General features: G+C 41.6%; 1 protein-coding gene across 20 annotated transcripts in view; it reads right to left on the reverse strand.

The window, feature by feature from the left end:
• The window catches only part of NRXN1 (neurexin 1), a 767,737-nt gene that overhangs the window by 101,922 nt on the left and 638,740 nt on the right, over positions 1-27,075 (reverse strand). For 13 of the 20 annotated variants that reach the window (XM_054395756.1, XM_054395786.1, XM_054395728.1 and 10 more), the window contains 2 exons: positions 3,764-3,853; positions 1,701-2,020 (listed from right to left, as the gene is read on the reverse strand). In XM_054395756.1, coding sequence (XP_054251731.1) covers positions 1,701-2,020; positions 3,764-3,853 — 410 coding nt within the window. The remainder of the gene's footprint in view (positions 1-1,700; positions 2,021-3,763; positions 3,854-27,075) is intronic. The other 7 variants (XM_054395842.1, XM_054395825.1, XM_054395833.1 and 4 more) reach the window with 1 other exon arrangement.

Below are 27,075 nucleotides of genomic sequence, written 5' to 3' on the forward strand. Positions count from 1 at the left end.
TGACCAACAGGAAATACTCTTTTTTCTGTTTGGTTGGGGGTTTTGTTGTTTTGTTTTTGTTTTTAAGACAGCACAAATAAAAAAGAACCTTCCCTGCTACCACAGTGTGGTTTAGATTTTTAAAGTACAAGGCCTGAATGCTGTTACTCAGGGTATCCTAAGAATCCTACTAAGCAGAAGGTACTTAGTTTGCTCACCTGTATTCCCTCTCCCGTTCCTGATAATTAAAGTGCCACACAGATCATACAGAGATCCTGACAAAACTTGAAAGCTGCTAAATATATCACAACATTCATGAGATGCAAACAACCTCAACAAAGAGCAAACGACAGCCTCTGATCTGGAGCTTGCTTTTCCTAGGGTGCAGAATGCCCCTAATTCCCGCTGCTGCCACTGCCTCTTATAAGAAACTGATCAGTTGTGGATTTAGAGAAAGTGCTAATTCCTCCTTCTCCAGCATCTTCCAACTTTTTGTCTTCACCCTCCCTTCTTGTCCCCTATTCCAACTGTGTATCTTTCCTTTATCTCATGGATAAAGTCATCACTCCATGTCACTGCCTCTGATTGCTGGCATTCTGCATTCCTGCACTGAAAATAATCAATATAAGCCACCAAAGGAAGAAAGAGTATTTAAAAATATGCACCACCACGAAGATGGATGACAGGGCAATGCAACCCAGCACAAGAAAAATCCCAACTGCAAAGTCTGACTAGGTTAGAAGAACAACAAAGTCACAGAATCACAGAATCCATAAGGTTGGAAAAGACCTCAAGGATCATCAAAGTCCAACCTGTCACCCAAGACCTCATGACTACTAAACCATGTCACCAAGTGCCACGCCCAATCCCCTCTTGAACACCTCCAGGGATGGTGACTCCACCACCTCCCTGGGCAGCACATTCCAACATCTAGCAACTCTCTCTGTGAAGAACTTTCTCCTCACCTCGAGCCTAAACCTCCCCTGGCGCAGTCCTTCCTTTCCCTCTAGATGCTGATCAGTATTGCATCCATGAACCACACACGGTACAGAATTTTTTATCCATCATTCATTGTCTTAGTTTAGAGCCAGACAGATTGCTCCTTTACCTCTTCCAAAAGGGGTAAAAGAAAAAACGCTCATACAAAAGGATTGGATAGGCTTAGAAAGTTTAAATGGAAGTGCTATTCATAACTACAGTACAGAAGCATATAAAACTCACCAAAATCCACAGTCTGGGTTTAACACAGAAGCTCATTAAGCCGAAGCTTCACACAAACCTCCCTTTAAACCAGGCCAACCAACCCAGGCCTTCATCCCCCAACACTACCATGCCTCTCTGGCCCTCATACCAAACCATTGTGACGCAACAAAAAATTCAGCTTGGCAGCTCCAGGCCTAATTGGCAGCATTGCCAAGGCTGACACTAGGCCTCCCCTGCAAGAGATAACAGCCCGTGTGCCCTCCCAGGAGGACAGAAGGAGGGAAAAGGGAAGAAAACTGAAACTGCAGCCAGTTTTATAGGGATGCAGGACTTAGGAGAATGAGTCCTAAGTTCCCAGTCCACCTCCTGGACCTCTTTAGCCTCTGGAGGTCTTCAGCATTGTGCTTTCTCAAAAGCACCCAGCCTCTAACTCCCACATTCATGCATTTCTTTCACAGGAAGAATTTCATCTGCAGAGCGAACGTGATCCATTTGCCAAAGGCTAGAAGCCAACTCACCTGACCAATAGGCTCTTTTGTCGGGGCCTTTCCTCTCCTAGCAGTGCTCGTGGCCAACGTGGTGGTGGTTTCCATGACTGACGTGGACATCTCGGACTGCATCGCCGTGGCTGTGGACTCGGTTGTCATAGAGGAAGGCACTTCACCAACAAGTCTCACATTTCCTTCTATCACGATGTTGGCATCATTTTCTGCTGCCATATTCAGAACTTTCAAGCCATTGTAGTAAAGGCCAGAGAGCTGGCCTTGGAAAGGGTGGCCACGTTCCTTGCCTCCAATTTTAATGGTTGCTTGGCTATTGAAGATTGTGAGCTGACGCCCTGCGGAGATAATATTACATACATGCAAAAATGTTGACTGGGAACACCGGACTCGACACGAGTGACAACAAATCGTCATGGGGGTGAATAATGAGAGCAATAAACTATAAGAAAAGGATCTGACTCATAATTCATTGCTTTTGTGTGTTTGTTTGTTTGTTTTTGTTAATGAGGTGTCCATGAAATGCATAAATTTTGAGAGCATTTGCATTGTTCTGAAGTGGCGACGGCTTGAGATTTATTTAATTATTGGTATTTTTAAAAATTAATTTTTTTTTTTTTTTTGCTAAAAGACCAATCAAATACATTTGCAAATGTTTTTAGTACTCCACATGATACTCCTCTTCCTTTTTACCTCAAAGCAATGTTAAGCTTTTATTTTGGTGGGTGTCAAGAATGCCAGGTTTCTAATACTTTTAGATTAATTTTTCCCTTCAAGTCTGCCAGCAATTAAAAGTGTATTTTTTCCACCCAATACAGCATAGAGCCTACAGCTTTAAGATGTGACTTTATGTGTGTATAGACATATAGAAGCATGCCTGTACACACAGAGTTTATTTATAATGCCAACAGGTTACTAAATCAAGTGAATTTTAAAGAATATATTCTGTCATATCTCTCTCTAAGTGAATTAAATATTTATCTTTTTAATTGTCTACTCTTTTTTTTGTCCTTTTTTTTCTTTTTTGTATTTCAATATTTATTTTCCTTCAACATACACACTGAAAAGAAACACATGGTCCACACTGAGTATCTTAGAGGCAGATTCAACAACAACAAAAAAAAAAGGTAAAATAATAAAAAAAAAATTAGATGTCTGATTGGCTTTCAGCAAGGCTATCAATTAAAATCAAAGCTGGTGGATTTTTGTTTTTTTTAGATGTAAAAGCGGCTTCAGAGATGATGCACATACCGATGGAGAAATCATGGCACATTTCCATTAAACAAGAGAAACCCTCAGCAACAGTACCACTCTCAGTAAAATAAAACAGTCATTTTAGCAGATTGGCTCTCTGCTCACGAAAAGAAAAAATAAAAAAAAAAAAAACAAAAGCAAAACCAAAACTAAAAAACAAACCCCAAAAAACCAAAACAAAAAACTTAAAAAAGGCATGCACACGACTTTAAGTTCTGTTTTAAATTAGTGTTTGCTCCAAAATCCCCTTAAGAAGGTTGCAAACGTTAAAGGGACTTCATTTTGCTCGGCAATTCATCTTGCCCACTATTTAAGATGCCTACAGTTTATAAACAAAACATGTTTGGTTTGGTTGTTTTTTTTTTTGTTTGTTGGTTTGTTTTCTCAGGCCCATAATGAAGATATCATAACTACAGATATATACACACATATATATATATAAAAATATTTTTTTTTAGTTAAGAATTTAGATGCTGGAACATGTCATATAATCTACGAATGATTTATAATTTTGGGTTAATGTTTGCTCTTGAGTACCTTCTGCAGGTTGAGTTAGTGGATTAGATTTAACAGTCCCTTTAACCTTAAGTTAACAGGGTAAGGTTATTAAACCAGTTGGTACTTCTAGAAACGTAGCGAAATTATTATACAAGGTACGCAAAAGAAAAAAAAATATTACTCTACAAGTTTACTTGTTTAAAGTTGGTTTTAAAATTTAGGTTTACTGAGAATTTATTTGGTTTATGTTTATTAGTGTTACAATGAAGCACTACTTGGTTATGTTCAAATTATTGGTTTTATTGGAAGTTTTAATCAATGTTTTTTACCTTTGTCGAGTAGCCATTCATCAACTACTCGACCAAGTCGATATGGAATTCGCTGTCTAGCAATCGCCAGGCGCTCGTTATCATTGTTTCCTTTAAAGTTTAAAGAGACATTTCATTGGTTAAAATCTGTAAGGTCAAAGGTTAAAAGTTAATACTTAAAGCTTGAGCTATACAGTTGCCACAATGTGTTTTGAAATTTTGGAATTTTAAAAAGCGCTACCTCGAACATTTCATGGCTCAGACTTTTCATTCATTCATTTATTTTATTTTAGCAAACAAAATTATTCCTATGTTAATTGAAAATTAGAAATCTGCATTTGAGCTAGGTTATTAAACTTATGTTATAGACAGACCCCCAAAAAAATGAAACCAAAAAGAAAACCAAAACAAAAAAAGAAAAAAACAGTTTTAAACATCATATAATGGCTCTACCAAAAAAGAAAATTGATCATTGACCTCAAGGTTTTGTCTTTTTTGTGGATGTTTCTTATTAACTAGTTAAACACGGCCAGGTGAAACAGGTTTAAGTTTGCAAAAGACATCCAACCTCTCATTCGAGATTAGGCATTGAAAGAAGAAGAACACAACTCTTAATCACCATCTAAGACTTCTGCTCTCTAGTAACAGACTTGCTGTAACTTATTTCCTAACCAGAAAAACAAAACAAAACAGAACATTCATCTTTGCTTCATTGAAAGACATTGCAGAGACTCAAATATATGGTACAGAATAGACCAGGCCATTCACTCTCTCTACATTCTCATAGGACACATTGACAATATCCTGAAGGGACACCAAGGCTTTGACAAAAGCGACTTGCTGAAAGGTAGCCTGGCCCTGAAGCATGGAAGTGCTTTAAAATTTAGCAAGCAGCCATCTGTGGTGGGGTTTCATAATTGAATAACCAACCCAAAACTCAGCAACGAGACATGAAAGCTTGTCATTTGCAAACCTTATCTGTTCTCAGCCTGCGCAGAGAGAGATCTTTGGCTTCTCTAAATAAAACAATGAGATGACATAAAGCAGCGAGACAGAATAAATCAATAGGATGAAATAAATCAATAGGATGAAATAAATCAATAGGATGAAATAAATCAATAGGATGAAATAAATCAATAGGATGAAATAAATCAATAGGATGAAATAAATCAATAGGATGAAATAAATCAATAGGATGAAATAAATCAATAGGATGAAATACATCAATAGGATGAAATACATCAATGAGAAATCAATGAGATGAGATAAATCAGTGGGATAAATCAATGGGATAGAATAAATCAATAGGATGAAATAAATCAATGCGATAGAATAAATCAATAGGATAGAATAAATCAATAGGATAGAATAGATCAATAAGATAAATGAATGGGATAAAATAAATGACTGGGATAAAAATAGATCAATAGGATAAAATAAACCATTAGGACAAAATAATAAATCAACGAGAAAAAATAAAGAGATACAATTAAAATAGAATAAATCAATAGGATAAAATAAATCACTAGGACAAAATAATAAATCAATGAGATAAAATAAAATGAGATAAATTAAAACAAGGAGATAAAATTAAACAAGGTGATAAAATAAGACAAAGAGATAAAATAAAACAAAGAGATAAAATACAACAAGGAGATAAAATAAGGCTGGTAATAGCCAGAAAAAAAAAAAAATCAGATAATAAGGAATAATTAGCAAATCACTTTGAATATTTATTTCTGATTGGGGGGGGGGGGGGGGCTGTGTTTGAATGATACAGGCATGATCCCTCAGAAAACCACATCTTCTACTTCAAGCTTTTCTTAGGGGAGTGGTAAATCTAAATATTTCCTTCAATGTGCAGTCTTTTTGTTGGCAGGAGCATTTCTGAGCAACAGTACCTTTTTCTTCCATTGTATTGGTTCATATTAGTAAAACAAAAAACAAAAAAACCTGAGAGCTAAAAAGAGCCAGATGAGTCTGAAGAGACATTTCAAATTGAGGTCTGAATCCCAAGTCAGTCTTGCTAGTTCAGACATGCACCAAGTCCTGTATCTGCAGTGGAAATCTAAGTAGAGGATGCAGGAGCCCACACAGTGCTCACAAACACATTTTCTCCAGCTAATTATTATCCAAATTAAGAAAACCGCTGCACCAGTTTGCCAGACAATTATCCCTGCTCTCAGTATCACAAGTTGTAACACGCTTGTAAGGAAGAATCAGTACCACAGAATCAGTCCTGCATCTGGGAGGGAGCAACACCAGGCACCACTACAGACTGGGAGGGTGCTGCTGTAAAGCAGCTCCGTGGAGAAAGACCTTGGAGTCCTGGTGAACAGCAAGTTCTGCATGGGACAGCAATGTGCCCTTGTGGCCAAGAGGGCCAATGGCATCCTGGGGTGCATGAAGAAAAGTGCATCCAGCAGGGCTAGGGAGCTTCTTCTTCCCCTCTATTTTGCCCTATTGAGAACATACCTGGAATACTGTGTCTAGTTTTGGGTTCCACAATTCAAAAGACAAAGGGGTCTGCTGGAGACAGGCCAACGGAGAGCTATGAGGATGACTGGGAGACTGGAACATCTCTGCTATGAAAAAAGACTGATAACTGGAGCTGTTTAGTCTGGAGAAAAGAAGATTAAGAGGGGATATGATTAATGTCTATAAATATCTGAGGCATGAGTGTCAGGGTGAAGGGGCCAGGCTCTGTTTGGTGGTGCCCAGTGACAGGGCAAGGAACAGTGGGTACAAGCTGGAACATAGGAGGCTTCACCTCAACATGAGGAGATACTTCTTTATGGTGAGGGTGATGGAGCCTTGGAACAGGCTGCCCAGAGAGATATGGAATCACCTTCTCTGGAGACATTCTAAATCTGACTGGATGGATTCCTGTGCAGCCTGTCCTAGGTGATTGTGCTTTGCAGGGGAGGTTGGAGTCAATGATCTCTGAAGGTCCCCTCTAACCCCTAACATTTTGTCATTGTGACAGCCCCCCAGAAACAGCAGCAGCTTCTGTATCAAAACCCCACAGTGATTTTATGCAGGTACTGACTGCAGTGACACAAGCTGCTACTTGCCATGCTTCATGTCTGCCTTATTTGGTTTACTACAGACATTGTTCACTATAAGGGGATGCCCTTTTCCTATTCACTTTCCAATTAAGCATCACAAAATGGTATGGATTAGAAGGGACATTTGAAGATCATCTAGATGTTGTGGTGTGGGGGGAATTTCAGCTCACACTGACACACCCTGCCACAGCCAAGGGCATTCTTTCAGTAGATCAGGTACCTCAAAGCCTCTCCAACCTGACCTTGAACACTTTCAATGATATGACACCCACAACTAAATTCTCTGGACAACCAAACGAGTTGGTTCCAGTTCTGTGGGCAACTATGCTCCGTGAACTTCTAAAATCAAGTCAGCCTTACGAAGACCATGAGTGTAGATGCATTTTCTTCCATATATACAGTTTTTACCCTATTGGGTCAGAGCACCTCTACTATGAAAACAGGCTGAGGGATGTGGGGTTGTTCAGCCTGGAGAAGAGAATGCTCCAAGGAGACCTAATAGCAGCCTTCCACTATCTGAAGGGGTCTTAAAGAAGGATGAGAAGAGAGTCTTTACAAAGACCTGCAGTGATCGAATAAGGGGCAATGGCTTCAAATTAGAGAAGAGCAGGTTTAGATTGGATGTTAGGAGCAAGTTCAACATCATGAGGGTGGTGGTAGACTGGAACAGGTTGCCCAGGGATGTGGTTGGGACCCCATCCCTGAGATATTTAAGGTGAGGCTTGAAGGGGCTCTGGGCAGCCTGATCTACTAGTGGAGGATGTCCCTGCTGGCTGGATGACCTTTGGAGGTCCTTTCCAACCTAAACCATTCTGTGATTCTGTATTCTCAATTTTCAGAATCATTCCCTGTAAAATAGTATTTTACCAAAACTTCCCCCTCTTTGCCTTCCCAAGAAACGGAAAACGTAGAATAAAAGGATGCAGAACACAACACTTGTGCTGTTGTGAGAATACAGGATTCCTTCATTTCCCCCCCACCCCTGTTTCTGATCTTTAAAATCACTACTTTTTATCCTGGATTCCTTCATTTACAACAAACATCCTGTGAAGGGAGCCAACAGGAAAGCTGCAGAGGAAATTTTCCTGAAGGTATCTAGAGACAGGACAAGGGGAAATGGTTTGAAGCTGAGGAAGAGCAACGAGTTAATGATTTCTATTCCCTAGCAGACAAGTTTCTTTCAACTCTTAGGTTTAAAGACTTTTCAATGAGATATTTCTATAGTTAGTAACAAGGTGTTATCAGTTGATTCACTGAATAAGTGAACATCCTATTTCTGGAAGGTTTCCTTAACTTAAACCAAATGAATCCCGAGGTTTTGTTGCTGTTGGGGATGATTTTTGTGTTATCTGCATTCAAAGAAACAAACAAATCCCCACCCAGCCCTCTCCCCCCACCCCCCCAAAAAAAATAAAAGATAAGGGAGAGGGAAGGAGTAGGTAGGATTTTTCTATCTTATGAGAAAAAACTAAATAGTTCAGAAGATGTTCACAGGTGTAAAGAACCTATTAACACATTGGAAAGAGGTCTCACAGAGGTAGATCACCATTCACTCATCAGATCCACCCACTGTTAGTCACTGCAAATGCTTCCTAGACCTCAGCAGCACCATGTAGTCAAGTCAAAATCATTGAATCACAGAATGCACTGCATTGGAAGGGACCTCTAGAGGACATCTAGTCCAACCCCCCTGCCGTGAGCAGGGATATCTCCAACTGGATCAGGTTGTTGAGAGCATCATCAAGCCTGACCTTGAATGTCTTCAGGTATGGTGCCTCCACCACTTTTCTAGGCAACCAATTCCAGTGTTCCACTACCCTCATGGTGCAGAACTTGCTCCTAACACCCAGTCTAATTCTCTAGTTTGAGTAAAGAACTTCTTCCTGATGTCCAATCTAAACCTACCCTGCTCTAGTTTCAGAACTATGAAGGAATGTTCAGAACCGCAGGTGCAGATGGGAAGACATTCAACTCTGCGTAGTTTATTCAACCAGCGGGTATAAATCAGGTATGTTTGGTAGAAAGAACTGCTGCAGGCACCAGCCTGGATCCCTAATGCTATGGCATCTCTCTGTAATTCCATTGTTGACAAGGGATTTATTCTAGACAAGGGTTATTGCTGCCTCCACTTTCACTGCTTGGCAGCTGCTCCAGGACATCTCTATGGTGACTGGAGAAACTCCTCTGTGAATTAACAGCATAATTTTAGTCTGGGTGAGCTTAGACATTTCTTCGTATTATTTAATTTAAAAAGTCCATGTGGTATGAACATTTTCCATTCTTTTCAGAATTCTGCACCCTGTTATCATGTGATTCTATCTAGAAATTATGTTTCCTACTAACTGCAGTAGTCTTGCACCACTGGGAGCAAAATACAACTGAAAAGCAAAGAAATAACCATTTGATTTGTAAAGGTCACACACAAAATCATTGCTGATTACATTAGCCCATCCCTCACCAGAAGAACAAGAATGTTGTTAAATGCATCTCAATTTGACACTGTTTCATTAGCTTAAAGTCTTCTAGTATGTAATATAACTGGAAGGACTAAGGGGAAATGGTGTGGAACTGATCCAGATTTAATTTCAAGGAGAACAGACAGGCTTAGTAATGATGAAAGTAGGAGACACCTAAGTAACTGAACAATAATTTAAAAAAAAAAAAAAAAAAAAAAGGGAGGCAACCCTCAATATCAGTCCAGGTTGGGGGGGTGGTGAGATTGAGAGCAGCCCTGCAGAAAAGGACTTAGGGGTGCTGATGGGTGAGAAGCTGGACATGAGGCAGTAATGGGCACTTGCAGCCCAGAAGGGAAATGGAAGCCTGGGCTGCATCAAAAGCAGCATGGCCAGAGATGGAGAGAGGAGATTCTACCACTCTGCTCTGCTCTGATGAGACCTCATGTGCAATGATGTGTCCAGCTCTGGGGCCCCCAACATAAGAGATACATGGTCCTAATGGAATGGGCCACCAAGATGATCAGAGGGCTGGAGCACCTCTCCTATGCAGACAGGATGAGAGAGTTGGGGCTGTTCAGCCTGCAGAAGAGAAGGCTCCAGGGAGACCTCAGAGCTACATTTCCATATCTGAAGGGACCTACAGGAAGGCTGGGAAGGGACTGTTTAGGAGGACTTGTGGTGATAGGACAGGAGCAGAGCAGATTTATATTGGACATCAGGAGGAAGTTCTGCACAATGAGAGTAGTGAAATACTGGAACAGGTTGCCCAGGGATGTGGTTGAAGGCCTGACCCTGGAGACATTCAGGATTAGCCTTGCTGTGTCCCTGGGCATCCTGATCTAGTTGGAGGTGCCCCTGTTGAGTGCAGGGAGCTTGGACAAGATGACCTTAGAGGATCCCTTCCAACCTGATGCAATCTTTGAGTCAAAAATAATGGAAACTACATTAAAAACAACATTGTGCAGAGCATTAATCTTCTCACTAATTTCTTTTTTTCCCAGACAGCTGGTTTGGGTTAAGCTCTCAGCTACAACAGATTTGGACAGCCTCACTGAATTCAGTAAAACTTCCCCTGCTAATTTCATCTCCAGTAGGGAAAACATAAATACCAATTATTTTTTTTATTATTTTTTTCTCCTCAGGAGTATTCAAGTGCACATTTTTCATACTTTTTTTATTTATGCTTGTTTTTACCACCATGGTGAACCACAAGGAACTTCTTCAATGCAAAACCTACTTCCAAGAAGGTTACTATATATTTTTCTACTCTAAATAGAATCATAGAATGGTCTGGCTTGGAAGGGACCTCCAAAGGCCATCCACTCCAACCCCCTCTGTAGTCAGCAGGGACATCCCCAACTAGATCACACTGCCCAGAGACCTGTTGAGCCTCAACTTCAATATCTCCAGGCATGGGGCCCCAATCACATCCCCAGGCAACCTGATGCAGTCTTCCACTACCCTCATGGTGCTGAACTTGTTCTTAACATCCAATCTAAATCTGCTCTTCTCTAACTTGAAGCCATTGCCCCTTGCCCTATCACTGCAGGCCTTTGTAAAATGTCTCACTCCTTTCTTCTTGTAGCCCCCTTCAGGTATTGGAAGGCTGCTATTAGGTCTCCCCAGAGCCTCTTCTTTTGCAGGCTGAACAAATAAACTTGTGGCTTGCAGATTTTATTCCTGCTCCCCATCTGAAAGATTAAGTGCTCTTGCAGGCATGTTTTTGAACCATAATTCATAAAAAAAACACCCTCAAACAAAACAAGTAATATGCCTAAACTTTAATTTTAGACAGCTATGTGACTATCCAGCGTGACTCTTCCTGGTTATATGGCTGAGATTTCTTTGATTGAAAAAAATTAGGTAGGAATTATTCACTGGGGATGTGCACAGTGACATTGTCTACCCTAATTGAATTCTGGATGCCTTCATTCTTCTGCCAAAGAGATCATATTTTGTCACAACACAGTGTTAATTCTGTCTGGGCAGAAAGGCTTCAAGGGAATAACAATAATTCCAAAGAATCAAGGTAAGCAGAGAGAAGCAGCAAAGGTCAAATCTTTGAGTTAGAGCTAAATCTTGTGGCAAGATTGAGAAGAAGCAGTCAAAAAAAAAAAAAAAAAAAAAAAAAAAAAAAAAAAAAAAGCAAGCAAAAAAATTCCCAACCCAAACAACTCCAACTTTAATCATACCTTTCTATCTATAGGTCAGCTAGGACAAACCAACTATATGAACTTCACTAATATGTATTTTATCCCTCCTGATTTATTATATTGTCAGTGCAGGAGTGTAATTCTATTTTGTTCTCTGAAATAAAGGTGTCAGTTATTGATGTGAAATAGCAGCATCCTTGAAAGAGAATAAGTAAGGAGGTTGAAAATCGAGAGTCTGTGAAGAGCAATCTAGGCTGGAGAATATTTTCTTTGAAGCAAACCCTTTAACAGAATACAAATTCACCTTGGTAGTCTGAGTGATCTGGTAGGGAAACAACTAGCAAAGTGTGGAAACCGAGGTCCATCTCCATTTATAAACAACCTCTCCCTCCCTAGTTTTGCTCATCACAATCTTGACACCACTTTTTCTGAATCACGAGACCCCTCGTATCTGTAAGAGGATGGCAGAGACCCTCCAGACGCAGTTAGGGATGCAAGGAGATTGAAGTGTCAGCCTGAGGAAGGGAAGCCACAGCAGCTCTCTGATGTAGGGGCCAGGCTGTGAAATGGAAGCAGAGTCATGGGAATGGCCACACTGAAGTCCCTTCAAATCGTAGAATCACATAATTGTCAGGGTTGGAAGGGACCTCAAGGATCATCCAGTTCCAACCCCCTGCCATGGGCAGGGACACATCACACTAGAGCAGGTTGCTCACAGCCACATCCAGCCTGGCTGCAAAAACCTCCAGGGATGAGGCTTCCATCACCTCCCTGGGCAACCTGTTCCAGTGTCTCACCACCTTCATGGTGAAGAATTTCTTCCTAACATCCAATCTGAATCTGCCCATGTCCATTTTTGTTCCATTCCCCCTGGTCCTATCACTACCTGACACCCTAAAAAGCCCCTCCCCAGCTTCCTCGTAGGCCTCCTTGCTATTCCTGTGCACGTGCACTTGAGTATACCAATGTGTATTAACTCAGAATAAACTGGAGATGCTGAGACTGTGGTCTAGAGGGTGGTGGAACACCTGGGTTGCCCAGGGAAGTGAGGCAGGCCCCATCCTGCAGACATTCAAGGTCAGGCTTGATGAGGCTCTCAACAACCTGATCCAGTTGGAGATACCCTGCTCACTGCAGGGGGGTCGGATGAGATGTTCTCTAGAGGTCCCTTCCAACCCAGGGCGTTCGCTGATTCTAGGGTTTTGCATGTGCAGATTGTCTATTCCCAACAAAAGAGGGAGTGGTATTTTAAGCCTTCTCAATTGCAAGCCCAAACTTCTATACACAACTTGCAGATAATTCTATCCTGCTGGTGTGTTCACACTGGCTGCATGCCTTGGCCATCAATGGATGCTTTCAGTGTCATCTCAGTACAATGTAAATTATGTTAATGATCCAATAGATGAAAAATGAAGTGTGCTTGAAATATTCAAACACAGACATTCTCCAGAGCTGTACTAAGATTCCAGCTTTAACTGGCATTTAAGGAATTTAGTGGCTATGTCTCCATTGCTCTCTTTGACCAAAGACCCCTTAGAGAGATCATTCAGGCCAGGGGTCCCTACTTGCATGCATGCAGACCCAGAATATGTGCCCAGACTTTCCACACATGATGAGCAGGGTGTACTAGGGCATAACCTTACTTCATATGCTGCTGTGGACCTCTAATAACTCTTGCTCCTTCCAAACTTGGTTCCTAAACATTCTGCAGCACATCTAATTATCTTATCCTGCCTATTGCCTTTATGAATAGCCTTCTTGTAACCCACAATCATCTTGTACTCAGCAGCCAACCTTAGACTGTCTTACAAAAGAATCCAACTGCTAGACTTACTGAAAGATGTGCAAGTTGACTCCCATTCCACTGATACCACAGGCTCTACCAAAACACACTGTGGTCACCTGCAAACTCCTCCTTTCATGCTTGAGTATTAACAAAACTAAACCATATTTTTACGTCTTTCTCTGACTAAAAACTGAGCAGTCCCACATAAAAGGACTTGGTGGATGAGAAGCTGGACATGAGGCAGCCATGGGCACTGGCAGCCCAGAAGGCCAACGGCAGCCTGGGCTGAATCAAAAGCAGTGTGGCCAGAGATGGAGAGAAGGGATTCTGCCCCTCTGCTCTGCTGAGACCTCACCTGCAGTGATGTGTCCAGCTCTGGGGCCCCCAACACAAGAGAGACATGGACCTGCTGGAGTGGGTCCAGAGGAGAGCACAAACATGATCAGAGTGCTGCAGAACCTCTCTTATGAAGACAGGGTGGAAGAATTGGGGCTGTTCAGCCTGCACAAGAGAAGGCTCTGGGGACATCTTAGAGCTGCATTTTTGTATCTGAAGGGGACCTACAGGAAAGCTTAGAGGGACTGTTTAGAAGGGTTTGTAGTGACAGGATGAGGGGCAATGGTTTGAAACTCGAGCAGGGCAGATTAAGGTTTGTCATCAGGAGGAAGTTCTGCACAGTAGGAGTGCTGAAACACTGGAACAGGTTGCCCAGGGATGTGGTCGAGGACCCATCCCTGGATACATTCATGATCAGCCTTGCTGTGTCCCTGGGCAACCTGATCTAGTTGGAGGTGTCCCTGCTGAGTGCAGAGAACTTGGACAGGAAGATCTTTGGGGGTCCCTTCCAACCCAGTGCAATCTGTGAATCTCAGTGAGAGCTGAACTTTCACTTCAAACCGACTGCCTTCCACCCTGGTTTGGGTTTGATTATTTTTCACTGGATTGATTAATCAGTAATTAAAGGAAGAGTGTGCTCTTCCCGACTCTCACTTCCTCACTACCATGCATTATAAGTCTCAGTTTGCACAGTGTCAGATTGCTTACTTTGAGATATTGCTGTGCTGTACCAAAAGCAAGCAAGAGAAGATGAAAAGCAAGGAGGAGGAGATAAGAAAACAAAGGATTTGTCGGATAAATTAAAGGTCGTATTTTGTTATCAGGAGTTTGAAAAAGATCCTTTGTGCTGCCTGGGCAGCATTTAAGGAGCTAATATGGTATGGCTGCTGCTAAAATAGGCAGGAAAATTGATAGAAATCATTAAAGAGGAAGATTAAAGCATAAAGAATGAATTGTTGTAAGTACAGTACCATGCCCCACATCACTCTCAGAATGACATTTTGCAGTTCTCCAAGGTAAAAGGCCTCTGAACTCTTTTGGCATCATAATGTCACAGCATTTAAGGTTCCTTTTCCTATAGAAATTTAACCCTGAGTTGACTGCAAGAAGTTTCTCATTCAATAGGTTTTCACCAGCTGGAAAGTGGAGAATATTTCAACCTTACTGGATCTAAAATTAGCTAGGTCTGAGATAGTAACTACTGAATATGACATCCTGACTTTCATTCAGGTAGCAATCTGGACGATCTTCATTTCATGTTAGCAAAGAGCTGCCATACAGAATGTCTCTTGAGAGCAATAACACTCACATTATATAAATGAACAATGGCAAAGAGAAAATACTGTGCTCAGCTCTTATTTTAAATGTCTATTGGTCTGTAACCCTGGGAGTATCTAGTATTCAGGTAGAAGCCATCAGTAAGAGAGAGCTTATTAGCTATGTACAAGCCTCCTAATTAAGTTTAATCACACTGCAAGTTCTGAGGATGGAATAGGACAAACTGTCAAAAGGTCATCGCTGATGTCAGTGCATTTTATTGTAGGCAGTGAAAGGCTTTGGGAAATTCTCTGTATTTTTTTCCTTATGATATTTCTGAACCATTTGCAACATGAAAAGCTCTTTGAAACAATTGAAAAACAAAACCAAAAAAATCTTCTGGGGTTAAATTTTGCTCTTGGTTATGTGATTTATAAGACAAAATAAGAGCTTGGCCTTTGGCTGTAATCACCAAAGCTTTAGCAGACTGTTTGGAGGCAATGCAAGGGGGCAGTGAGGATAATTTTGTGCTCATTACACAACCAGAGACATGAAAAAAAAAAACAAACAACAAAACAGAGAGAGAGAAATCCAAGGCAATCAGCATTAACCCTCATCAACAGCACATAAGCAGCTAACTTGAGTGCAACTGCAAATGTGAAGAATGCTGATTTCATGTTCTCCCAGGAAACAGGAAAATGTTAGATTTAACCATCACTATGCCACAAAGTCCTGCACTAGTGGTGCTTTACCATACTCCCTACATCTGCTGAAGCTCATTCTCATGGAGATGTGCAAGATGGTACACAAGCCAATAGAAACCACAAAAGTGAGATCAGTGTTTGGAGGAGCCTTTGCCAAGCAGAAGAAACCAAAAACAGCCATACAGATAGAAAATGGCATTTAAGAGATCAAAATCTGTTCTGTGTCAGCAATGCAGCAAAAAACCCCAACCCTAGCCCTTGGCCAAAGCAAGCTCCAGACTTTCAGTTCTGTCTAAAAGTGACATTTCAGTTTGTGTATTTATGCCTTGCAGACATTTCACTATAAAAGAATAATCTATTTCAAATGGAAAGGTTTAAACTTGTACATAGAGAGGGTTTTGGGGTTTTTTTTAATGCTTTTGGCAAGACAGAGAAACAGAAACTGTAAATAATAGAAGCAGATGCTCACTGAGATGAAAGCAGAGCAGTGCTTTAGGATTGCAGCAATATAATGAGCAGTCCACCACTCAATAGCATAATGGCTGTGGGTAGGCTCCCAGCAGTGATTTCGTTTTATATGTTAAAAGGTGAAATAATCTGATTCCCTAATACCACATATTCAAAACGTTTGGATAATATTTTCCAGTTGATCTGTGATAGGTAGCACATCACTAAAACAATTCATGAAATACACTCTGCGAAGTTTTACCAATTAGCTAAGTATTGTCCTGGATTCATAGAATGGTTTGGGTTGCAAGGGACCTTAATGATCGTCTAGTTCCAACCCCCTGCTATGGGCAGGGACACCTTCCACCAGCCCAGGTTGCTCAAGGCTTTATCCAACCTGGCCTTGAACACCTCCAGGGAGGGGGCTTCCACCACCTCCCTGGGCAACCTGTTCCATGTCTCACTACGCTCCCTGGGAAAATCTTTTTCCAAGTATCTAGTCTAGATCTATGAGTCTACGTGGTTATAAATTCATTTACTTGATTTTTGGTTAATCTGAATTACAACACCAGAATGAAAAAGAATATTGAACTATTTAAGTGTATATGAATTTGCAAGGAAATCACTACTCCATCATCAATATGTTTAACTACAGTATCACAGAACATTAGAGGTTGGAAGGGACCTCCAGCGATCATCAGGTTCAACCCCCCTGCCAAAGAAGGATCACCCAGGGTAGTCTGCACAGGGATGCATCCAGGTGGGTTTTGAATGTGTCCAGGGAAGGAGACTCCACCACCTCTCTGGGCAGCCTGTTCCAGTGCTCTGTCACCTTCACTGTAAAGAGGTTCCTCCTCATGTTGAGGTGACATCTTCTATGTTCAAGCTCAAACCTGTTGTTTCTTGTCTTACTACTGCACTCCACTGAAAAGAGATTGGCCCCATCTACTTGACACCACCCCTCAGGTATTTATAGACATTGCTCAGATCCCCTCTCAGCCTTCACTTCTCCAGACTAAACAGCCCCAGGGCTCTCAGTCTCTCTTCATAGGGGAGATGCTCAAGTCCTCTAATTATCCTTGTGGTTCTCCCTTAGACTCTCTCCAGCAGATCCCTGTCTCTCTTGACCTGGGGAGCCCAACACAGGACACTCATTTTATTTTACAAAAATAATTTTGCTACTGCAATATCCTAAAAGTAGACTTGAATTCTACTTTGAAACACCTTCTGAAATGTTGAATGGGGGGAAAGAACAACTTTTGAAAGAAAATACCTCTGCTGGCAAAAGCTAGACATCCACTTTCTCTCAGGATACCACTTGACCTTTTAAAAGCATACTGAAACCCACTCTGTTGCAGAAATTAGGTAAGGATATTATCATCTTTCTGGATTTATGAATTCTGGTAGCTCCTCTAACATGAAGCACTAATGCATCATTAAACTATAATGCAGTATGCTATTTAAATTATTTTTATGTTTAAATGATGGTACTGAGAATGATGAATTATTAAATAAACATCCAATTGGAAGCAGATAATACACTAACAGCTACAATGTGCAGATGGCTTGCTAATAAAACATTAATGCATTCCAGCTTAATAGGAATATATTCAAGACAAAATTCATGAATTTAAGGAGGAAGGACTACATCATTCCACCAATCCACTGCCACTGTCACCCATGGAAGTATGTCCATGGAACTGAGAGAATGGGAAGAGGAAGTAATTCTCCCCCCTCTAACTCTATCGTGAGACCCTCACCTGGAGCACTGTGCCCAGTTCTGGGATTCCCAGCACAAGAAGGACATGGAACTGCTGGAGCTTGTCCAGAGGAGGACACAAAGATGATCAGAGGGCTGGAAAACCTCCCCTATGGGGACAGGCTGGGAGAGTTGGGTCTGTTCAGCCTGGAGAAGAGAAGACTCTGAGGAGACCTTAGAGGGGCCTCCCAGTACCTGAAAGGGCTTTATATTTATATGTGCATGGATTTGCCACTGCTTCCAAAGTTGAACACTAAAACGTACAAACAAACTTTCATGGCAAAGGCTGAAGTCAATCCAATTAAGATTCAAGTACATCTAGCTGCCAAGATGGATTCTAACCATCACTAAAGCTGAAACATGTTTCTGACACAGACTGGGGTACCATCCCATTTTGTTTTCTGCACAGAACACCCATGGTGCTCACACCCACAGAGCAATGGCAGATAAGGAAAGCATAGAGACAGCAGATTATTTCTGACAGACTCTTGCAACATGGCTCATCTCTCCAGCTCAGCTGAAAAAGCTCTCCTCAGCTTTAGTCCATAGAATGCTCTTTAACTAAAGTCAGCCACTGGAAAAAATACATGCAACAAACTGTGAGATATCAGACAGAATGGCTAAGCAGGCAGCTAACTAATCATCATTTTCCTAGCTAGCAGGAATATGGATGCATAAATATCCAAAGCTGAGAAAGAGAAATGATACACTAGAGTTGGGGTAATAATTCCAGTATTCTCTTTTTGCTCTTTTGCAATCAGAGTTTAAGGCAATACGACTGGCACATCTAAGGGACCCTCCAAGGTCATCTTGTCCAACCTCCCTGCAGTCAGCAGGGACACCTCCAACTAGATCAGGATGCCCAGGGACACATCAAGGCTGATCTTGAATGTCTCCAGGGATAGAGTCTCAACCACATCCCTGGGCAACCTGTTCCAGTATTTCACCACTCTCATTATGCAGAACTTCCTCCTGATGTCCAACCTAAATCTCCCCTGCTCCAGTTTCAAACCACTGCCCCTCACCCTATCACCACAGGCCCTTCTAAACAGTCCCTCTCCAACCTTCGTGTAAGTCCCTTTCAGACACTGAAGTGCAGCTCTAAGATCTCCCTGGAGCCTTCTCTTCTCCAGGCTGAACAACCCCAATTCTTTCATCCTGTCTTTGCAGGAAAGGTGCTCCAGCCCTCTGACCATCTTTGTGGCCTTCCTGTGGACCTCCTCCAGCAGGTGAATGACTCCCGTGTTGGAGGCCCCATAGGTGGACACATCACTGCAGATGAGGTCCAAGCAGAGCAGAGGAGAGTGTCAGAATCACCTCTGACAACCTTCAGGCTATGCTTCTTTTCATGCAGGGTCTCTTTCATTCTCCACTAAATGTCTGCTAAATTCAGTGCTATATCAGAAAAGGTCACTTCACTCCTCAGAAATAGTCCGCTGAGGAAAATAAGCCATTCACTTCTCAATTAAACCCATTTGTAAAAGCCTAATTTTGGTGCCTTTAATTCACTTAATTTTGGCTTGTTAGGGATTGAAATTAGGATGTCGTTCACGGTGGTTTGTGCTTCTGGTATTCATAGATACATAGAATGGTTTAGGTTGGAAGGGTCCTTAAAGATCATGCAGTTCCAACCTCCATGCCAAGGGCAGGGACACCCGTGCAAAGTTCACTTTCTGCTTCAAATTGATTCTACATGATGCATACTACAGGATCTGACTCCTGTGAAGCTCACCAGGCTGCAGCAATAAAACCAGTGTGCCTTTCTGTACAAAGGTCCAGACAGGGGCCACAAGGCTGATGAGAGGGCTGGAGCACTTCTCCTATGAGGACAGGCTGAGAGAGTTGGGGTTGTTCAGTTCGGAGAAAAGGCTCTGAGACCACCTTATTGTGGCCTTCCAGTATCTGAAGGAGGCCTACAGGAAAGCTGGTGAGGGACTTTTTAGGGTGTCAGGGGGAATGGATCCAAGCTAGAGAATGGGAGATTTAAATTAGATGTTAGGAAGAAGTTCGGAACCATGAGGGTGGTGAGACACTGGAACCAGTTGCCCAGGAAGGTGGTGGATGCCCCATCCCTGGAGGTTTTTAAGGCCAGGCTGGATGCAGCTTTGAGCAACCTGATCTAGTGTGAGGTGTCTCTGCCCATAACCCTGACAATTCTGTGATTCTGTGAAAATATATTCTAGGGCAGAACAGGCTGCCACTTCCCTGGCTGCAGTATGAATTACAGAGACTGCTTCTGAATTAGTTTAATGAAAGTTGCTATCCTGAAGACATAAAGTAGGATTCTGCTGTTACACCTCACCAGACCAGTGAAATATCTCTGGGGACACAGGAACAAACATGCCCCAGATAACTAAAAAACAAACCCCAAGCCTTATCTTCTGTGAGCACCTCAAACACATCAGCACTGCAGAAAAATTCATTTTGGTTTCCATATGATAGATTCTCTGGTTGGAAGGCTCAACACTGCATTGATTTGTTTTGTCCTGAGAAAGGCTCCCATTTCAGACAGACCTCAGGGCTGCTCCAGAAGCTAATGGAAACCAAGGGCCTTGCATAAGGAACACATGGCAGAAGCACACTATTATATTCCTCTCTTGCATGCTGTATCCACTACTGGGAGCACTAATACCAGTGTCAAAGCAAACGTACTTATACAGCCAGCAAATAGGGCATCTAAAGTGAGGGGCAGGGTCAAAATCATATCAACTTAAAGGTTACACAAAAGTAATTTTGCTGAAGTCAGTGGATATTGGTTTGGCTTAGTGAGTGACATGCTACATCAAGTGCTATGTAATCTTGAAAGAGGCAGTCACTAGAAGGCAGGCTGGAAAGGACAGAGAAATGAAGGAGAGAGTCCAATAAAAAGTTGCAAGGATGATTAGACCACACCTGGAATGTTGAGTTCAGTTCTGGGCTCTCCAGTTCAAGAAGGACATAGAACTGCTGGAGGAAGTTCAAGGGAGAGCTATGAGGATATTGAAGGGACTGGAATATCTCTGCTATAAGGAAAGACTGAGAGACCTGGGGCTGTTTAGTCTGGAGAGGAGAAGGCTGATCTGATCAACGTCTATAAATATCTGAGGAGTGGGTGTCAGGATGAAGGTGCCAGGCTCTTTTTGGTGGTGCCTAGTGACTGGATAAGAAACAACAGGTACAAGCTGGAACACAGGAGGTTCCACCTCAACACGAGGAGAAACGTTGTGGTGAGGGTGATGGAGTGCTGGAGCAGGCTGCCCAGAGAGGCTGTGGAGTCTCCTTCTCTGGAGACTTTCAAGACCTGTCTGGATGTGTTCCTGTACAGACTGCCTTCGATGATCCTGCTCTGGCAGGGGGGTTGGTCTAGATCATCTCTAGAGGTCCTTTCCAACCTGACCCATTCTATGAATCTATGAAATCTGGTGTTCAAACCTTTGTATTGACAACGTGGCCCTGCTATTGGGAGTGAAAAGAAGAATGACAGATATCTTTTAAGACACTGATTCTACCACAAATATCAGCATTGTGTTGTTAAAGAAGCTACTGAGCAGCTAATATTCCTTGATAAAGAATTTGATTAATTTCTAACCAACAACACATTTCGAACTTACCTTAATCCACTGAATAAATTCTGAAAGCCCAACTTACATGCAAAATGTACCACAAACCAAACAAAAGTGTGCAAAAGGCTCCCTGTCTATTGGCAATATTTCACCTTTTGCAACCTGACTTTTACTGGGACTTAATACCTACTGGACTTCCTGAAGAGAGGTGAATGGGACTGGCTATGACAGATTTACTGTGTGTCATTCTGAGATCTACTTTCACTCCCACTTCCTTCCTCTAACTTGAATCCCCACAGCTTGGGGTCTTCTTCAAGAATGACATTTCCATATCACCCAGTGACTAATCACACTAGGAAGGTATGGGCACCAGCCTTTGCCACGGGACACAGAAAGAGCTGACAGATGTTTCTTCAGGATTTTAGAATGCCTTTTTCTGAATCACTTCTCATTTGACATTTTCTTCCTCCTCCTAAACTATAGCTACATTGTGCCACCTTATCATATTTAACTGGAAGGTGTTATACCTTTTATGATCAAGCGATGACAATCGTGCCACACATTTTATCAAGATCTGAATTTAATTACAGGATCTATCAAGTCTAAGAAGGGATGAGCCTTTGTATTTCACCAGGATATCCAAGATTAAAAATAAAAAGGGGGAAAAAATAAAAGAAAATCTGCCTGCAGAGTTGGAGAAGCATTATTAGATAGCATTATCTGACAGAAAAGCCTGATAAGCTGTCAAATTAAAAAAGCTGATTTGGGAAACTTTACTGAAACCCCTTTTTGAAAATAGACTTACTGTAGTGTCTTGTTTGGGTATCACCTAGGCTCTTTATTTAAAGATGACAGCAGCATAGAACAATTTCATAATCTCAAAGGGCACCAGCGATTTGGGGAAAAAAAAAAAAAAGAAAAGAAAAGAAAAAAAAAGGAAGAGAGAGGGAGAGAGAGGGAGAGAGAGGGAGAGAGAGGGAGAGAGAGGGAGAGAGAGGGAGAGAGAGGGAGAGAGAGGGAGAGAGAGGGAGAGAGAGGGAGAGAGAGGGAGAGAGAGGGAGAGAGAGGGAGAGAGAGGGAGAGAGAGGGAGAGAGAGGGAGAGAGAGGGAGAGAGAGGGAGAGGAAAAGGAAAAAGATTTCATTGACTTCAGCTAAGCTATAACAGAGAGAGAGAATGGGCAAATAAATCACCATTTTTGTTAGCATCAATCTGTCACGTGAACAATAACATTATGCTGAAAGTGAGACCTAGATACAAGCTGAAAAATACATTTAATCATAACCAAAGGGTAGTCAGAGCTGCATGAATCAGAAAAAAAAAGATGGAAGAAATAAGTTGTGCAATTACATATTTGCCAAGGTAAAGCAGCATGCTGACCTAGTTACATCCATCACTTAAATGCTGGTTTGTGGCTCGGTAACCAAGATGAATTTTTAATCTATTTTGATTCTTGCTAAATTACTTTCCTGCATCTGACTATACTCTGGAGAACTTGCTGAAGTGAGTTGCACAGATTTCCTTTTCTTATTTTTAATTCTCTATGCCATCATTTTACACACTGCTATAATGCCTTTTTTATTCATAACTGAACATAATTGTATGAACACTGGGAGATATCAGCATTCAATAATACTCATTTAAAATTTTGTCCAGCTGAAACATATAAACAAACAAAAGCGCTTTATTTAGCTTTGTTTTAGATAAATAACAAAAATAGCACAGAAAATTTAATTGGGGAAAACATTTCTTGGATTGGGTGATCATGAGTTGGTTCTCATTAATACAAGGAAGGATGACTGAAAATGAACCTGTAAATCAAATTCTTGACTTCTAAAGAACAGAATTGGATAAAGTAAAGGAAACCAGACTGTGTAATCAGTCAGAGGGGTTGGACTAAGCCAAGAAGGACACTTGGAAATGTTTTAAGGGATAGTATTTAAAAATAGAATCATAGAATGGCTAAGGTTGGAAGGGGTCTCAGAGATCATCTACTCTAAACTCCCTGCTATAGGCAGGGATGCCCCTCAACTAGACCTGGCTGCTCAAGACCTCATCCAACCTGGCCTTGTTATGTGTGTGTATATATATACATATATATATATATATATATACACACATAAATACATAAATATTTGGACTTTAACCTGCAAGATTAAAAATATACAAGGGCAGACCTACTAGGATGAATAAGTACACTACAATAGACTGTATTATAGGAGGTTAAAACCCTGGACAGGCTCAGGAGAGAAAGAAGTGACTTTGAGAATTAGCAGCAGAAATAAATATTCAAGTAAAGTTGCCAAAACTCAAGCTCAAAGATCCTTTTCATAGAAAGTAGAATAAATGTAAGTCCTTTTCAAACAAAGCAAAATAAATTTAAACCCAGGAGGGTCTTAAGTGCTATAAAACAAAAGAGAAATAAAGGGGAGACAGTCCATAGCAATGTTGATGATGATTCAAGGGAGGAGATACGTTTAATTGCCAAGAATGTCTCTATGAAAATCACAGAATGGTTTGGGTTAGAAGGGAACTCCAAAGGTCATCCAGTCCAATGCCCCTGAACTCAACAGGGACAGCCTCCACTAGATCAGATTGCTCAGAGCCTTGTTGAGCTTGACCTTGAGTATCTCCAGAGATGGGGCTTCAACTACCTCCCTGTGCAACCCGTTCCAGTGTTCCACCACCCTCACGGTGTAGAACTTGTTCCTAACATCCAATATACATCTCATCTTTTCTTATTTCAAACCATGCAGGTAGATATCCACATCTCAGAAGAAAGCAACATGCATGTTTATTTATGAATTTGTGGGGTCAGAAAGTGAGGAAGATGAACTTTGTCCCAGAACTTAAAAATAACAAGCCAGGCTTCTTTAAAATACAGCTGCCCAACAGGGCCTGCTGCTTCTTGCATTAAAGAATAAAAACCAACAGGGCCTGTTGGTTCTTGCATTAAAGAATAAAAACTGTAATATTTTTACATGAGAAGGGAAAAAAAATAATCATCCACTCTATTGATTCTGACCTTAGCCATAAAGAGTGCTTTAGAATAAATTCAAAAGAATTAAAGATGTGGAAGTGGTTGGAAAATGAGATAAAATGCAAAAATGTCCCAAATCATGTTAGATTAATTTAATAGCTGTATTTGATAAGTTAAATGATTTTCTAGATAAAGGAAATTAAGTATATCTAATTTATCTGGATTCCAGTAAAGCATTTGCTATGACGCCACGTAGCAAATCATTGATTTACTGTGGAGTGTAGAAATTATACAGTGAAGACCTGAATAGAAAAGTCATCAAGGGATAGGACTGAACAGGGAATTTTTCCTCTTCTACTTCCTGTCTCACCTCTCTCATGGAGAGACCACTGTCTCACGTGTCAAGGGAGGCTCTTCTCACCCTCTACTCAGCCCTACTTAGACCACACCTGGGATATTGTGTCCAGTTCTGGGCTCCACAGTTCAAAAGGGACAGGAAACTACTGGAGAGTTCAACAGAATATTACAAGGATGATGAAGGGGCTAGAATATCTCTTTTATGAGGAAAGACTGACAGACCTGGGGCTATTGAGTCTGGAGAAGAGAGGGCTGAGAGGGGACCTTATCAATGTCTAAAACTATCTGAAGGGCAATGGACATGAACTGAGTCACAGGAAATTCCCTCTCAACATGAGGAAAACCTTTTTATTGTGAGGGTGCTGCAGCCCTGGAACAGGCTGCCCAGAGAGGTTATGGAGTCTCTTTCTTTGGAGATCCTCAAAATGTGCCTGGATGCATTCCTGTGTGACCTGCCCTAGGTGATCCTACTTTGGCCAGGGTGGTTGGACTCGATGATCCCTGGAGGTCCCTTCCAACCCCTAGCACTCCATGATTCTATGTCTGCTTCTCTACCTATTGACAAGCTTCTGAACAGGAGGGCTGCTTGATTTAGGTCACACTCCAGGTGCCCATCCTCCCAGCATGCCAGCTAGCTAATGTGTTAAGGTCATGTTCTCCCTACTACTTCTACTTCATTAAGGTGCCTTTAGCTTCATGGTGAATCATTCACTCAGATGACGCAGCCATTAGTGGTCACATTTAGACCTGCCAACATGTTAACTATACCATGTGCTGGTCCTCAGAGTTCTCCACTCTGTTACCTGTATTTGAAAACTAAAAATCCTTCTGAGATAGTAGGTCAGGCAGATCCAGCTGGATGCTAGCTAGTTGAGTAACTGAAAGATCTACATTTACTTGACAAGCAAGTATAATGAATTAAATTCTGTTTCCTGCACTAGGTTAGCAAGATGAATATCGTGGTAATTTCTGAAGCTGCACTGGAATATGCCCTGGGAGCTACCTCTGAGGTATGTAAGGAAAATCAGTGGTTTTCCCACAGGAAAACTACCAGGGTGAAAATACTAAGAGTGTACTTGAGATTAGTTCCAGGATCAATCTTATTCAGTATTTTCTTCAGTGATCTCAGTATAAAATGTGGACCACACAATGCAATCTGCAGATGACAAAACTGTACCTATTGGTAACTCTGGAGAGGCTACAGATACCAGTCAAGAGGAACTGAGCACTTCTGAGTTGATAGAAGTGACACTAAAGCTTGTACCACAAAGTTCAGGTCACATACTTAAAACACAGGACCAGTCAGACCATTTTTTGGTGACAAACTGGGATATTGCCAGAGTGAATTCATGAGGAAAACCATTCCATGGATATAATAGGGAGCTGCAGAATGATTTTGAGCCATCTGCTGTTGAGATATAAAAAGGGAAAAATAAGATCTGACAATCATATCATAGAATGGCTCAGGCTGGAAGGGACCTTAGAGGTCATCCACTCCAACCTCCCTGCCATGGGCAGGGACACCTCTCAACAAGTCTTCCTAGTAATCTTCAAATCTTTTCTAGTACAGCCAGTATGTATGGTCTCTACTTAGTGTTTTGTTTTACATCAATGTTAATAAATATATAACTTGAGGTTGAAATGATCATGCTTCCATTGAAAATCAATGGATCTGCTCTGCTGATTTTCACTAGGTGGGTATCTGTGCCTCTGTTCTCCCTAAGACAGACTAGAGATTAGGAAAAGATTCTTGACAACGAGGGTGGTGAGACACTGCAACAGGTTTCCCAAGAAGGCTGTGGATGCCCTATCCCTGAAGACCACAGAATCACAGAATGGCTTAGGCTGGACCTTAGAAATCATCTAATCCAACCACCCTGCCATTGAACATCTCCAAGGAGGAGACATCCACAACCTCTCTGGACAATCCATTCCACAGATGTTCAGGGCCAGGTTGGATGAGGGCCTTGAGCAACCTGGTCTAGTAGAAGGTGTCCCTGCCCATGGCAGGGGAGTGGGAAATAAATGATCTTGAAGGTCCCTTCCAACCTAATCCATTCTATGAATCTATGGAACAACTCTGTCTTTGCCACCACGGTTGCCTAATTTCTTCCTGAATACTTTCACCTATGGAACTTTGTCAAAACTTATGTGTGTAGTGCAAAAAAAAAAAAAAAAAAAGGCTGTTAACTCATCCCTATTTGTCCTCCCTTATCTCCTACCGAACCACAGTAGGTCTAACTATTACAGCTACCAGCAGACATTCCCAGACAGAGATGTCAGCATAAACAGAAGCCCAGGGAGATGTGACTCCAAGGCCACATGAAAGGCCATCAAGAATATTGATGATCTTTGCTTTCCAAATCTGCAAGGATGCAGCACTGCTTGGTAATCAAGGAACTACTGACTTAGTAAGAAAAGAAAGGGAGAAGTATTGGCTAAGTCCTTGGACTAAATATTTTAAACCCACATCTACAGCCAGATTTTAA

The sequence above is a fragment of the Indicator indicator genome, chromosome 2 (genome assembly GCF_027791375.1).
Source record: "Indicator indicator isolate 239-I01 chromosome 2, UM_Iind_1.1, whole genome shotgun sequence".
Classification (NCBI taxonomy): domain Eukaryota; kingdom Metazoa; phylum Chordata; class Aves; order Piciformes; family Indicatoridae; genus Indicator; species Indicator indicator.